At 42.6% G+C, this 16,301-nt stretch overlaps 2 protein-coding genes across 3 annotated transcripts in view; both read right to left on the minus strand.

The window, feature by feature from the left end:
* Positions 1-2,416: 2,416 nt before the first annotated feature.
* Positions 2,417-16,301, minus strand: part of LOC125721415 (NACHT, LRR and PYD domains-containing protein 3-like) — a 145,919-nt gene continuing 132,034 nt past the window's right edge. The window contains exon 13 of one of the 2 annotated variants that reach the window (XM_048997305.1): positions 2,417-3,092. In XM_048997305.1, the coding sequence (XP_048853262.1) occupies positions 2,631-3,092 (462 nt within the window). In that variant the 3' untranslated portion in view covers positions 2,417-2,630. The remainder of the gene's footprint in view (positions 3,093-16,301) is intronic. The other variant, XM_048997307.1, reaches the window with a different exon arrangement.
* Positions 3,027-14,055, minus strand: LOC125721425 (E3 ubiquitin-protein ligase TRIM47-like). The gene is given in 7 exon segments (XM_048997328.1): positions 3,027-3,163; positions 8,639-8,698; positions 9,243-9,401; positions 9,573-9,806; positions 10,379-10,474; positions 13,379-13,632; positions 13,635-14,055. Coding segments are annotated over 6 exon segments (1,095 nt in total). The 5' UTR covers positions 13,957-14,055; the 3' UTR covers positions 3,027-3,163; positions 8,639-8,668.

The raw sequence follows: 16,301 nt of genomic DNA on the forward strand, positions 1-16,301 counted from the left end.
AGGAGAAGGATGGAAACATTCAACACTGCAGCTGCAAGGCAGCCCTGTTACCCACTGAGCCGCCCCTCACTGGATTCTCATGGTTAAAACAGGACAACATGCCCAATACATTCAAAATGCACATGTGGAGGATTTCAGCCATATGGTTTTGAGTAACTTCTACACCCACGTGTGAGATGGAGCCGGCCAGTTCCTCTTATGGTCCAATTCTGCTCATGCGTTACTAAGATTATGGTACTTAGGTCCTCCATCCATCAGATCCTCTTCTCACTGTGGTCATGCTCATCCACTCTGGACACTGTAAGCTTGGTAAAAGACTCTCATCTCTGTATCCTTGGTAGCGAAACAAAAAGGGGGTTTGCTGAACTAGATGGGCTGAGACTGGAAACAAAGAGGATTGTGAGGGATCACAAATGGGAGGACTGGCAACCGGGAAGGTCACAGGCAGCAGGAAGGTTTAACATCAATGACCGAGACAAATAGATACTTAAATGCAAAGACTTAACGAGGGGCAACAAGCAACAGGCATGAATCATGAGGGTCACGCTAGTGAGGAGACAGGAGGGTCAGGCAGGTGTGATGGGTAGGACATGACAGTGGTCATGTGACACGGGCTGTTACTGTCACCATGAGGAAGCGCAGGAATGTAAACAGCTTGGAAAAGGCAGCTGGTGTTTTTCTCCTTTATTTCTGTGTGAGCCTATAGTGGGTCCCGTGTTGGATGGGATCCTGTCTCTACTGCGTGTCAGTCGTAAGCGGATCACACTTCTTACCGTTAGGGTGATGCCTGTGGTTTACAGTGGCTTGCAAAAGTATTCGGCCCCCTTGAACTTTTCCACATTTTGTCACATTACAGCCACAAACATGAATCAATTTTATTGGAATTCCACGTGAAAGACCAATACAAAGTGGTGACACGTGAGAAGTGGAACGAAAATCATACATGATTCCAAACATTTTTTACAAATAAATAACTGCAAAGTGGGGTGTGCGTAATTATTCAGCCCCCTTTGGTCTGAGTGCAGTCAGTTGCCCATAGACATTGCCTGATGAGTGCTAATGACTAAATAGAGTGCACCTGTGTGTAATCTAATGTCAGTACAAATACAGCTGCTCTGTGACGGCCTCAGAGGTTGTCTAAGAGAATATTGGGAGCAAAAACACCATGAATTCCAAAGAACACACCAGACAGGTCAGGGATAAAGTTATTGAGAATTTTAAAGCAGGCTTAGGCTACAAAAAGATTTCCAAAGCCTTGAACATCCCACGGAGCACTGTTCAAGCGATCATTCAGAAATGGAAGGAATATGGCACAACTGTAAACCTTCCAAGACAAGGCCGTCCACCTGAACTCACAGGCTGAACAAGGAGAGCGCTGATCAGAAATGCAGCCAGGATGCCCATGGTGACTCTGGACGAGCTGCAGAGATCTACAGCTCAGGTGGGGGAATCTGTCCATAGGACAACTATTAGTTACAGGACAACCTGTAGCAGGACTTGTAGTCTTTCAGGCACTCGGCCCCAGATTTTTAATTACTTTGACTTTATATCTGAATCCGAATGTGGCCATTAGCAATTTCATATATATATGTATATATATTCAGGACGCTAATTGTCGCGCTACCTTTAGTGTTATTTATTCTATTCTACTGCCTTTATTGGCCCTACTACTCCATTTCGTTGTGCTCATACACAATGACAGTAAAGTTGACTTTGACTTATGAAGTGAGAAGGCCATGGATGGAGAAGTTGTGCTAATGCTAACTGTGACTACGGCGGTCAGATTTATTGGACCCAGCTGATGACTCCTATAACTCCCTAAGACTTTTGCACAGTACTGTATATATCTCAGGATTCCTAATGAAACAGGATTTATGTGATTTTTTTCTGGTAATTGGTAATCACCTACACTACTTGATGATGATCAGGTGCTTTTCTGTTGTTGTACTAACGTGCCTTATTAAGATTTTATGTTATTTATGTTTACTTAGTTAATATATGATTAATTTGATTATGTTATTATCTTTACTAAGTTACCTCAGGACCGCTGTAGGTTTTGAGTTAATAAACTGTCTGCCGTCTGCCGCCCCCTGCTGGCCAAAGCGTCGCCGCTGCGATATCAGGCTGCTGCGCTCAGTGAGCAGAGAGCGCGGATTAAGTCTGTTACTCAGTTACGTTCTGGGCAGCGCGGAACCGGGACATTAATGGGATAGAATAGGAAGCCTTTATTGTCAGTGTACAGGTAGCAAATACAATATATAGACCGAAATATAAAATATACATATAGAGGGGAGGGGAAAAGCTCCCCCCACTCATCAGGCTTAGATTTCATTACATTTTCTTTTTTTCAGAATCAGAATTCACTCTATTGGTACAACTGCATGTACTATGCATTTGTTTTGGCAGTTTTGGTGCATTTACAGACAACATAGAACATAAGTCAGAGAAAAACAGTCATTTTGTATGTTTGTTCAGCTTACAGAACCCAATTATTAACATACGTCACACTTCAGACAGAGTAAAAAGGGTTATACTGGTTATAAAGCAGAGATTTTACCTTTTTGCCACGGAGAAGCAGCGACATGTGACACTCTGATAAGGTAAAAATGATTCCTCCAGCACACAGTGAGCTATCCCAGCATGCACAGCGACACGGGGGAGTTTGGATAAACCCAAAACTCTGGATTGAGGGGTTCAGTGAATGAGGAGGTGAAGCTGTACAGGGGGGTCAGTCCATCAGAGGAGACTCTGTAGAAGGACAGAGCACCAGCCCCCCAGTCCAGATACACTCCTACTCTGCGGGAGCCTGAGGGCCGTATGGGTATGAGAGTCTGTTTATTATTGTGCAGGACAGAGTAACTGTTAGTATTACAGTACAGACTCCATGACTTGTCATTGAATCCAAGCCCACAGTCATAACTCCCTCCTTTCCTCCTGATCTCTTTATAAGTCACTGCTATCCAGGCTCCATTTCCACTCCACTCAGCCTCCCAGTAACAGCGACCAGTCAGACTCTCTCTCCACAGAACTTGGCTCCATCTGTCAAATCTCTCTGGATGATCAGGATATGGCTGCTCTGCCCCCCATGTCACCTTCCTGTTCCCCCCTGACAGAGACAGGCGGCTGTTTGCTGTGTTGGGGTCCAGCGTCAGCTGGCAGGAGTCTGTAGGCAAGAGGAAGAGCCATTAATCCCATGACGAAGCCCAGCATCTCCACAATTATCACTGTCACACCTCACACACTCACTAACACAGAACTCGCTCCAATACACACATTTTATTCCCAATATACTCATGTAGCCGCCCGAGTCTGCGGCGCTCCGGCTGCCCCCTGCGCTGTGAGACACGCCGCGCTGAGAGACTCGCTGGGGCCGAACTGCACTTTAGCCTGCGCTCTATTATTCTGTACGATACATAAAATATAAAAAGTCAAATATGTGAATTACCTCAGGAAATGTTGGTCGCCTGCGCGACGCCGGTGGGAAGACGCGCCGAAATGACGCGGGTGTTAAACTAATAGGCTTAATTATACGTAAGTAAAATTACAAACAGCATTCATCAAACATATTAACCATAAAATTACACAACAAAGATTACCATTAAAACTGAGTTTGTCTTTAGGTCACAATATGAATTTCTTTCTACTTTGCACATGCGCACGTGTCCTATTTAAGTATTAGTAGTAATTCTGATATTCCCTGCACACGTACCACAGCCGCGAGGTCTGTGTATGTTTCCCTACGTTTTACAAATTCAGAGCGGCAGTTCACGGGGCTGCCAACTTTGATCAACTGGCTGGCGTGAGATTTTCAATTTGGGACAAGTCTGCACACATATGCATACGCATTTAAATGTATGCAACAGTTCTATTACCGTGCAAATTGGCTGTAGGGTTTGCAAACTACCCCAATCCTCATCAAAATCATCTATGTTGGCATTTAAAGACAAAGTGCGGCAGGCGGTCGTCCGCGGAGGAGTAAAATGCATCATAAAAGTCTATACAAACACGTCCGCTTATACGTGCGCGGAGAGGTACCAGTCTGGCCGCCACGTGTTTTCTGTGTTGATTCCGGCTTCGTCTGCGCACTTACATGAGGATAACAAGACACATGCGCGACGTGCAGTGCCACCAGAAATTGGCGTGGCAGTATGGTCATGTTTTGTCACGGAACATTGTCTTTACTAACGGTACAGATAGTATTAAAGTAGCATCTGATTTTTTTAAGAATGAGTATCCAGAAGAGCTGTATATTTTCACAGACAAGAAAAAATATTCCGAACACTATTGTGTCCTTCTTTGTACAGCGTCTTCAAAATTTAATGGCAGTATAAGTTTCTAAGAAAGCAGTGTCATGCGTACAAGGTACAATGAAATTCTAACCTGAAATTCTTACTTGCCTACTTTAATGAGCAGCATTATTTTTCATACAGTTCCATCCATCCATCGATTTTTCTGCCACTTATCTAATATATAACATATAATCTACTTGTGTGTGTGTGCGGTTTTATATATATATATATATATATCCATCCATTTTCCAAACCGCTTATCCTACTGGGTCGCGGGGGGTCCGGAGCCTATCCCGGAAGCAATGGGCACGAGGCAGGGAACAACCCAGGATGGGGGGCCAGCCCATCGCAGGGCACACTCACACACCATTCACTCACACATGCACACCTATGGGCAATTTAGTAACTCCAACTAGCCTCAGCGTGTCTTTGGACTGTGGGGGGAAACCGGAGTACCCAGAGGAAACCCCACAACGACATGGGGAGAACATGCAATCTTTGTCATCGTCTACTGGATATAAAATATCTTCAAACTGGATAATAAACAGATCAATCTTGAGAAATAAAGTAGCTATTTTAAATATAGAATAATTAACTGACTTACACTGGAACAGACCCAATACAGAAAAAAGTATTGCAATAATAACATGATGTAGCAAAATTTGTCAGAAGGTTTAGTAGTGACTTGGCTCGAATCGGAAGAGATGAAGAAAAGATAAATATAAATGAGATTTACTGCTTTAACCTGCAAACCAGTCAGTTGTCTGACTGATACAGAAAAAATTGTAGGAGGTGCCTTACAGAATAAATTGTATGATTATATATAAACATAAGGCAGAAGGAGCCTTTGTTAGATTGTGGCAAAAATGGCTTGAACAAGGTGAGCAGAACTCAGCCTATTTCTTTAGGCTAGAAAGTCAGCAAGCCTATCATCAAGCTAATCATGACTATGTATAGTTATTGCAGTCACTGGATGATTAAATAAAACCAGACAGTAGTAAAACTGCATATAGTTCACAGTACATGGTAAACAAACCAAGTCGGCTTGCAGCTCTAATCAAAGCCTGTTCTTCAGAGTGCCGTTTTGACTCCTTTGTCCTTGTACAACATTTAATGCCACAACCTCATACTAACAAGTGAGACTGGAAACGAAGGAACCGACCAAGATGGTTTTCTCGCACTGCCCCCCGGTGGACATGACCTTCAGTCCTCCAGATAGATGTAAACTACGCACGCAAGTGTAGTCGTGTCGTGTGAAGTCATGGCCGTAAAGCACAGACTTAGGAGATGTTCAGTGTCACAACCAGTTCGGGTAAGACTGCGGGTGCCGTCTTAGGACAATATTAATGAATCTGAAAAAAAGTACAGTCAGCGAATGCACAAAAAGGGCAAATGTGAGGGAAGGAAGCCCCCCCCCCCCAGACCTCACTGCTCATAGACAGCTCACACAAGATAAGGATGCAGATAAAAGGTTTTGATGAGCTGTTACTGAGTGATACCAAACGTTCCTGCTACCCAAACAAAGCGAGGGCAGTTTCCCAGCTTTCAGCATTACAGTGCATGATGACATCTAGGACAGGGGGCCCTTACCCCACCGCCCACCGCTGACTTGGTTTGGATCCCCTGCTGTAGCTACAGCCCACACTAGGCAGTGAGGAGCAGCCCCAGTGTCAGCCATTCCTGCTCTGACTGACTTCAGGGGGAACAAAGTGCATCAAAGCCCACAGCTACTCTCTCTCTCATCTGACTCCAGTTGTGTGTCACCTACACACTGGGTCAGACAATGTGTTTAATACATTAAACTGATCTTTACTGAATATCAGGTCTGTGGCTGGAAAATCATTATTAATGACTGATTTTAATATCAAGATAAACCTTGATTTTTATGCGTTAAACTGAAATGGGGTCAAATGAAAACTATGCAGCAGCCCTGATCAAACCAGCTACTCCTACCTGCCCTTAATCAGTGAGACTAGAGCACTTAGGGAAGGAGGTGGAGCCGCCGCCTTATTTAATGGGTTTGAATTATTTTTACAAGTCAGGCACTACTTTCTGTCAGAAGGGTAATTATGAATCTGAATGAACAGAAATTACATGTGGAGTTCCTCAAGGGTCCGTTGTTGGCAGTGGGCAGTGGTGGCTTAATGGTTGTTGGATTGAATCCCCGACCAGCAAGGCACTGCTGAGGGACCCTAAGCAAAACACTGCTCTCTGGGCGCTGAATTAGCTGCCCCTTGCTATGTCACAATGTCACATATGGGTTAAATGCAGAGGACACATTTCGGTGTTGTGCACTGTGTGCTGTGGTGTGTCAACACTGATCACCAATTAGAATTATAATCCTCACTGAGCCTCTTTGTTCAACATCTACATGCTTCCATTTGCTCAGATTACGGAACATTATAAAATCTCTGGAACACTTAAGGCCATGTTGTTAGTAATTAAAAAAAATCACAACAAATAATAATCCATTGTTATGCATTATAATCATGGCTTTAAATATTTATCAAAAGGCATAACACATTATAGGCATGCTTATTATGCATAATGAATGATGTTTGAAGCTCTCTTCTTTAGTGCACTATAAATACCTTCATAATGCATTATAATGATCGGTATAAGCATTAAGGATGCTTTGTATTGCATTATGAAGGTATCTATAGTGCCTTATAGATGAGTGTGTCATAAAGCATTCATAAAGCGTTATAATCATGGGTATAATGTGTTATGCTTTTTATAAATATTTATAGCTGTGTTTATAATGCTTTATGAGTGCAGTATAATTAAGCAATAACATATAAGAAGATACTCCGGTATATCATGGCTGTGATTCAGTCAAAGGCACAAGGCTACAGGCCACCACAAAAAACAAAAAAAATAGTTCTCATAACATCAGTGCAACTGGGAGGAGCCATCGTGTCCAAACCATCCGCATAGCTGGATAATTCAGTCAATAACCAATATAGTTTTGTCTAATATTTCCGGTGGCAGCAGTAAAACAACTAGCCAGCTTATTATCAGAGTAACTTTGCATTGTAAATGAAAACCATGCCGCAGATTATGAGGCAGATTGCAAAGTTCAGTTATTGGCATCTTTAACAGCGTGATCATTAAAAGGACAGTTGGCAGCTTATAAAAACTTATTCTGGAACAGATTAGAACAAATCCCACAAAACGGAATACATATGAACCTTTACTTTCACTGTCACTTATGTTAATTTTTTAAACTGGTGGAAACACAGGCAGGTTCTGAAAAGGCATCAAGTGAGAACCAGCCCAGCACCGGCTCCATGTTGGTGGAAATGAGCCATCAGTACAGTGTTCCCAGGTCCAGCCCAAGGTCTGCTTAAGATCCACCCAACGGAAGCTGAAACCGGCCCAATAAGAGAGAGAGAGAAGGATTTCTCTCTAAACCAGATACGGAAAAGCTTGTTCATGTGTTTATTTCCAGCAGGCTAGACTATTGAAATGGTGTCTTTGCAGGTCTTGGTAATAAATCAGTCAGACAGCTGCAGCTCATCCAGAATGCTGCCACCAGAGTCCTCACTAACACCAAGGAAGTGGAGCATATCACACAGCTCCTTAATCACTGCACTGGCTTCCTGAGCATCACAGGATTGGTTTTTAAATATTATTACTTGTGTACAAGGCACTAAATGGCACTAACTTCCTTGAACCTTGTGAAGCATCCAGACCCCTGAAAGTTTACTCAGTGTCCCAGAATGAAGACCAAGCAGGCTGAAGCAGCTTTTAGTCTCTATGCTCCCTGTCTTTGGAACAAGCTTCCTGAAGACCTGAGGTCTGCTAACACTGTCAGTTCATTATAATCAGGGATTAAAACGTTTTTGTTGCTGCTTTGTTTCAATAAATTAAATTAGCAGGAGTTTAGTCATACGCTGCCTCTACAATCTCACTTCTTTTTAGTTAACTGTTTATTTGTGTTTTGGGCTTTTAGACTTTTTAAAATTGTTTTTTAAATTGACAATGAACGTCTTTGTAAGTCCCACACCAAAGTTCCAAAGTACCGAAAAAGTACCCCAGCTGCAATGATGCTTTTGGTACTGGAACTTCTGGTACTGGTACTTGACCGGAAGTTAATGGAAAAGGGAAAGAACCAAAAGTACCGAACCTGGTGCAGTGGAAAAGCACCCTGAATAAACTTGCCTTACTTAGCAATTGGATTTAAAGTCCACTGAGATAAAAAGCTCATGTAAATGTGAAAGACCAGGAGGCAGCGGGAGAGAGAAAGAGAAGCTCCACTAGCAGTAGAAAATGAAAGACAATAAAACACAATAAAACACACTCCACCTCATACAGGGAGAGAGAAGTGTGTGTGTGAACAGACTCACAGTGTAAGAATTCTGCTCTGGTCCTGGGCACTAATACCGGTAGGACGGTGTCTTTGGTAACTAGAAGGAGACAGAGAGAAACAGGGATGTGAGTAAAAGGAATTTACTTGTGGGAGATGGACTTCACCCACTGTGGAGATAACAGCAGTAGGGTATTATCATTATGAGGGACAATCACAGGCATTTTAACAAACTGCAAATCATGGTAAGTTACACATAATACAGATTTTTGGTTTCTATAATGTAGAAGAAACATGTTTCATGTGATCTGGGTTTTGCAGCCAGTAGAATGTGAAGCTCTTTCACCAGTTATCACAAAGATTTAAACTTATTGTAAACAAACTGACTTGGTCACACAAATGTGAGGCTGACTGTACTGCATACTCTCTCTGCATGGTCCACATCGGGGGGGGCAATTCTACCCGCAAAGTCCAGTGTGTACGCAGGTCTTTGGGGTAACCTTTAGGTCAGCTGTTCAACCCCAGGTGTGAGACCCTTCAGCCAATCAGTCCTCTAATTAGTAATCCAGCAAAAGCAGCCCTTTCTGGGTAAGATTGGCCAGCCCTGGTCTATATTAACATGAACAGACTAGAAATGTATTAACCTGGTGATGGATCTCTGCCATTTTCATTCTGCAAAAATTCTCCAGTTGATCTTTCAGCTCAGAAACCGCCTTCCTCAAATTCCCAAAATCAGATCTGGGACTGACAGAGATTCTGGGTCCAAATCCAGCTTCAGGAGTGACAGGAAGAGCCTGGCGCCTCTACAGACACACAGTCTGATTAAACAGCTTCATCAATACAAATGTGTATTGCAATCTAATTAACAGGACCAGTAACATCTGACCAATGACAGACTAGTTGAAATACAAATGACAATATGCATCCATTTGAATACTCTGGTTTTCTTATTGCCAAAGTAGCTGTTCTGTTACCTGGAGGAAATGGATGTGATCCTCTGTGTGTGAAAGCTGCTCCAGCTCAGAGTGTCTCCTCTTCAGTTCATCAATCTCCTGCTTCCGTCTGTCCATGTCTCCTTCAGCCTGACTCACTGCAGCCTTCTCGTGATCTCTGATCAGCTTTGTCACCTCAGAGCGTCTTCTCTCAATGGAGCTGATCATCTCAGTGAAGATCCTCTCGCTGTCCTCCACTGCTGACTGTGCTGAGCTCTGTTGGTGACACAGGGAGCAGAGGACAGTAAATTACAATTGGCCCCTTTTGAGACTCCAGAGAGCCTCATTGTACAATAGAGATGTGAGCTGACAGGAGGTATAAAAACAGCACAGGGCTGAGGTTTGGAGCATCACCATGCTGGACGCCTCAGGTACTGAAACCCAGCCAGCACTGATTGGAAATGATCGCTCATTAAGCTCATACACTGTCAGCTGCAGGGATTTGGCAGAGACTGGTGGCTGTATGGGGCAGGTTGGTTGTCACCATTAGGTCTCAGTTTAATAGGTGACTTTTTTAGTGTTTATTTGCATTACACTGGGTTGTGAAAAGTTGCATTTTTCTCAAATAGGCATTTATGGTATTTTTTTAAATAAATAAGCTACTACTGCTGCAACACTTGGTTAAACTCTGTAATCTAGCAACTTTATCCCACTGACCCAGAATAACCCACAGCAGCATTAATTTGATTAATCCGCACAAGTCTGTAAATCTGCAATCTGTTGAATCTGAAAGAAGATACAATATGATCACAAGCCAGCTGTTATCTTCTCCTCAGGTTCATACTCACTGTGAATGAGGCCACAGCCTCTCTCAGCTCCTGCAGTTCCTTCTCTCTCATCTGAATTCTCTGCTGAAATTCCCTCTGTTTTTCACCCATTTGTTTCTACAGATAGGAAACAAGACGACAAAACAAGTTTGTTTCATTAGCTGAGATCACATTCATTTATCATCCTGTCCAAACTGGAAAGACACACAATAAAGGAACAATAAGGGGTCAAAACTCACCAGGGAAAAAGTAGCTAAGAAAATGACACGTAGACTAACAGAGGGAATGGGGCAGCTAGTGATGTTAAGCTTGACAATAAAAAAGCGATTCACTACATTCTGAAGCACAGTTTCAGTTTCCTTCGTTCCACCCTGAACACGTGACCATGGTCATCTGAAGCTTCATTCTGCACTCAACCATGTGACTGCTTTGGAAACTGAAAATGTGGCACAATCCTCATTACCGGTTTCAAACCTGTTGTACAGCACATAAGTTGTAATCATCATAATTTTATAATAATTCATTTTCAATAATTAATTTAATAATAATAATAATTATTATTATTAGTCATTATTGTGTCCAAGGTTCAGTTTAATTGTATGAATACATAATATCAGATTTGGGTGAGGGCATTACCCAATAATCTGTATAATTTTCCCAGTATAGAGACCAAGAAACAAATGATTGATGAGGCTTTGGTCAATATGCACAACCCTTCACCATAGTGGATAACGCAGGATTTAGGGAGGTTGTGGGGATCCTGGATCCAACCTACATTCTCCCATCCAGGCAAACATGAAAGGGTTTGGTGACAGAAACATTTAAGATAGAAAAAGAGAAAGCAAAGGAAGAGGTGAGAAAGGCCAAAGCAGTAAGACTAACATCTGACATGTGGACATTCATACATATGGAAGCTTATTTAGCAGTCAAATGCCATTTTATAAATGATAAGACTGAGCTGTCGACCTTATTATTGGGAGCAGGAAAATTCCCAAAGTCTCATTCTGCAAAAAACATGGCTGCAGTTGAGGCAGCCTGATGGAGGAGTGGGGAATACAGAATAAAGTCCGATGGCTCACACTGACACTGCACAAAATGTGATTGTCTGTGTCAGACACACAACCTGCATTGCCGGTTTCTGTAGCCAATCTAATGCTCAGGCTGCTGTAGCGAACTAACAAAGACAGATGTGAGACAATTAACCAATAACAAAAGTGCAGGGAAAACAGGCAACAAGTGCAGTAACTTATATTAATGAACACAAGACTAGGAAAACTCCCACAAACACTGAAAGTAAGAAACACACACAAGGAATTCAATACTTAGAAAGTACAGAAACATGTGGAACATAATAAAACAAGGCACAAGCTTCACAAGCAGAACAGAGAACTAACAAACACTGGGAAGAATAGAAAAGCAATAATTAAATGAAAGAGGTGAGGTTGGTTCCTGACCTGTCTCAAACCCATAACCAGCTGGTCCCAGCCTCTGTGTCACACACTCATCCCATTGAGTCAAATGCAGCCATGTGGGGAAAAGGAAGAACACACTAGGGCCAAAGACGATGAGAGGACAAAGGGGATGGACAGCGATGGCTGCTGGCCACACGGGGAAGAGACAGAAGGACAGGCACTGAGACGAAGCTTCATTATTTATGTCAAAGCTGCTCCACGCGTTATTAATATTAGTGAAATGTGCCGGTAAAAATGACATGAAGGTAAAATTAAAGCGTGTAGGTAAGAATGTGTGTTCAATAGCCTAGCAAATGGATGTGTGAATAGAAACATATAATAACAGTGTAATTGTTTATATCGTTTTATATTGGGTTGTCCGGGGGCTTGAATTCCTGGTTAGATATTCAGTCCCACTCCAGCCCTGACTACTTTTACTTCATTTGTTCCAAGTCAGACATAATTCAGCATATCAGACAAAACAATGAACCTCTTTGTTAATATTTTCATAAATTTTGAGCTTCACTGGTTATCATTGAAAGCCAAAATATTATCCTATGGCAACCAACACAATGCTTTAAAGGCTGAACCCTTTAACCTTGAATAGAAAAGTATTAATCTACGTACATCTTAGTACCGAAAGACCTTTTTTAACATGTACATTTGTACTGTGTTGATGTAGGTAAGGTAAGGTAAGGTAAGGTAAGGTAAGGTACGGAGGTAAGGAGCACACACTGAGTACAGTGCCTTACCGCACCCACCACACGACGAACCACCTCAGGGATGAGAACCTGAGTGCAGCCGTGCAGTGGGTGACACCTCAGCACCACACCAGTCCCAATGGAACAGTGTGAGTTTTATCCGGTGGCTGCAGTGCCAATCCTGCAAAAAACCTCTTGATGGAGTATAGAAATGCATGGCGATAATGTGAAAAGTTAAACTTTATTATGAAAATATTATTTTATAATAATAATTGTCTAATGAAAATCGCAACATTATTACGAAACAATAAATTGTCAAATTTAAAAATTATACATAGAAGACAAGTGTTATTATGAAATATAATTTTATGAAATTTATGAAATTTTATGAAATTATTTAAAAATAAAAGGATACATTATTGAAATATCATTTTATTTATATTTTTTAATATACTTATTATTTTATTTTGAGTGTCATGGCGTCCCGTACAAACATCTTCGGCGGGCACGGCCTTACTGTACTGTGGCTCTAGTGAATTCTTCTGTACTATGAAGGGTTACTGGCTTGTCGGATGTAAGGTACCACAGTTTAAATGGACTTCATATTCGTTTACTTACATTTTGCCCAGACTACCTTAAATCCGACAAGCTAGTAACCCCGCTAGTAAGACCGGACAAGTAGGTCATGACAACTTTACCGAACCAGACTTGATCTGAGTGTTTCGTAGCAATTACACGAACAAGTGTTAAGACAAAATCCATTTATTTAAAATTAACTTTTAGATAATAACAATAATTGATACTTTCACTGATCCCTTTGGGGAAATTGTTTTAGATAGAAAGGGGAAATTCTTTTAAATTAGCCTGACCTGTATCTCCGCCCTTCCTGTAGCAGCTGAGACTGTATCATGGCCTCTGTGTTCATCCATCGTACAGAGATAACAGATACACTGCTGGTCGGTACGGCAGTAGACCTCCAGCGGTTTGTCATGGTGGGAACAGACCTTGTCCTTCAGATGGCCGATGGCATCAATGAGCTTGTGCTGTTTTGCATGGTGGAGTTTGTTGTGAAGCTGCAGGTCAGTTTCACAGTAGGAGGCCAGACACACCAGGCAGGACTTCTTCTCCCAGTACAGACGTCACACTCCACATCTCCAGGTCCAGCATACTGGTCAGCAGGAGCAGCTGCTTGTAGTCCAGTCTTCTTCAGTTTCTCCACCACTTCAGCCAGCATGGTGTTTCTGCCCAGAACAGGTCTGGGTATGAAGGTCTGTCTGCACTGGGGGCAGCTGTAAACTCCAGCATGATCTTCCTGATCCCAGCAGCTCTTAATGCAGCTCATACAGTAACTATGTCCACAGGGAATAGTTACTGGATCCTTTAGTAGATCTAGACAGATTGCACAACTTAACTCATTTACATCCACTGCAACTCTGGCTTCTGCCATTTTACCACGAACACTGATAGGATTCAGTCTCGTTTTCTCTCACAGTCGTCTGTGTGTGACAGTGGGAGGAACTTCCTGCTTCTCAGACTGCAGCAGGTGTGGTTTTGGACTGAGACCAGACTGAGAAGAGCAGACTGGGCAAACAGTGGAGCTGCAGTTTATGAACAAAATAGTACATTATACAAACTGTACCCAAAGCGAACATTTATTTATCTTTTATGAGAATAACAGCTACTGACATTGTTTTTCTGTAAACAAACTATAATCCTACTCTTTGATTTTGTGCAGTAGATAGAAATTAGGTATAAAGGTATAAGAGAGCAGATCTACTGAGAATGAATTTCTGTGTCGGTTTAGAATCACGTTTGGGATCATGTGGTTTCAGGTGAAACATGCAGGGATGTGCAGTTATAGACAGACTGTGTCAGGATTAGACAGAACAAGCTTTGACAAGTGCTGTCAATGCACAGATTTGTTTTTTTACATTATTCTATATACAATATTCATGAAAATATATGTAATCTCTTCCTTTTCTTTCTGTGTGTTTGTGTAGGGAGTGTATTTATGTTAGGAAGGACAGTCAAGTTCAGAGTGATCATTTTAATCATCCAAAATAATTCCATACTCTAATAATGAAAATTGAACACTACTCTTATATTTAAGCCAAAAGTTAATGGACCAGCTTCAGCCATCCCCAGGAACAGAAAGATCATATATCAAAAAAGTATCCAACAAATTCCAATAATTGCAGTACAGGGTTATGGGACACACACATCACAGGAAGCACAGGGCACAAGGCAAAGACACCCTGGATGGGATGCCAGTCCATCACAGGGCAAACACTCACTCACATGCTGAGGACAATCAAGAGACACTAATTCACCAAACTGCATGATCGTGAACAGCATGAGGAAACCTGAGGAAACCCACAGGAACACGGGGAGAACATGCAAGCTGTACATGCAGAACCAGGACTGGGAACCACACCCACAAGCCTGGAGGCGTGAAGTGAGAGCAGCTGGTCTGAAGTCCTGAAGGGAGCTGGAGCGCCATTTCTTTGGAACAGTGTGGAGCCGTCCTGCATTACTGCTTATCCTGTACAGGGGGTGGGGAGCCTGGAGCCTGTCCCAGGTGGCACAGGGCAGGGGACACAATGGACAGGATACTAGTTTATAGCAGAGCACAAACTCACACATACAGACTCACACTAAGGGCAGCTTAGAGATTCCAATCGGCTGATCGCAGTTTCATGTTCTCCAAAGTAGGAGGAGAAAGCCCACATTGGAAGAACATGCAGACTTCACACATACAGCAGGAGGGACAGGAAACAAGCCCAGAGACAGAGGTTACACCCCGAGACCCCACACCCCCCACAATCACACATACTGTTAGGATTTATTTAAAAGTTACATTTTAATGCTACAAAATGATGACTGACTATGAACTTCATATTCCAGAACTGTGTTGGAATCTATGCTGACTGTAAGAATGTTACCTTACAGGATTTACCCGTTTCTGTGCCCTGTACCTACAGTAAGGAGCTGGGATCTCTGCTCCTTCAAAGCAGACAGACTCACTCACATATGATTACAGTTCTAGTACATAGCAGATACTGTTGCTGAAAGTGGTGAACAAGTGAGGCAAATATAACAATGCAAACATGCTGCTGTCAAGGTGCTGCCTGGGCACTAGTGCAGCTAGGCTGGTATTTCTGGGCTCCACAGACATCACTGGTGGTTGGTGTCGTGGTCACCGGGATGAAAGACTCGTGCAGCAGGTGTTTCTCAGACAACAAACAGGGACTTACTGGGATCAGGATGGGAGGCTATGGAACCGGCAACACGTAAGGCACAACATCAGTGATCGAACTGGGGAACACAGGACCAGGAAGCACTTAAATGGAGGACTAATGATGGAAGAGACTGGAGACAGCTGGGAGTGTTTAACACGAGGGCTGGAACGAGACGTGAGACCAACAAGCAGCAAACATGGCCTGTTAGAGCCACGTCAGGGAGGAGGCGGGACATTTAATTTCATTTTTATATAGTGCCTCACAGAGTCGTCCCAAGGCACTTTACACAGATGTGTAGTCATACATTACAACATCATTAAAGACAGTAATACACAACGGGAAAAAGGAAAGAAAGATATTAAATAAAGAAAGCCAGATGACAACGGAGGAGAGGAACCAAAAAACCCCAAGTAAGGAGAAAAACAGACCTCTGGGGGTCCATGGACAACTGGCTGCCCAACCCCCCCCCGGCAGACTAATATTACTGAGAACAGAAAAGAGTGGAGCTGCTTGCTAAAGGCCAGGTGTGAGGTGTGATTAAAGTCTGTCAATA

This window comes from Brienomyrus brachyistius, unplaced genomic scaffold (genome assembly GCF_023856365.1).
Source record: "Brienomyrus brachyistius isolate T26 unplaced genomic scaffold, BBRACH_0.4 scaffold33, whole genome shotgun sequence".
NCBI lineage: Eukaryota > Metazoa > Chordata > Actinopteri > Osteoglossiformes > Mormyridae > Brienomyrus > Brienomyrus brachyistius.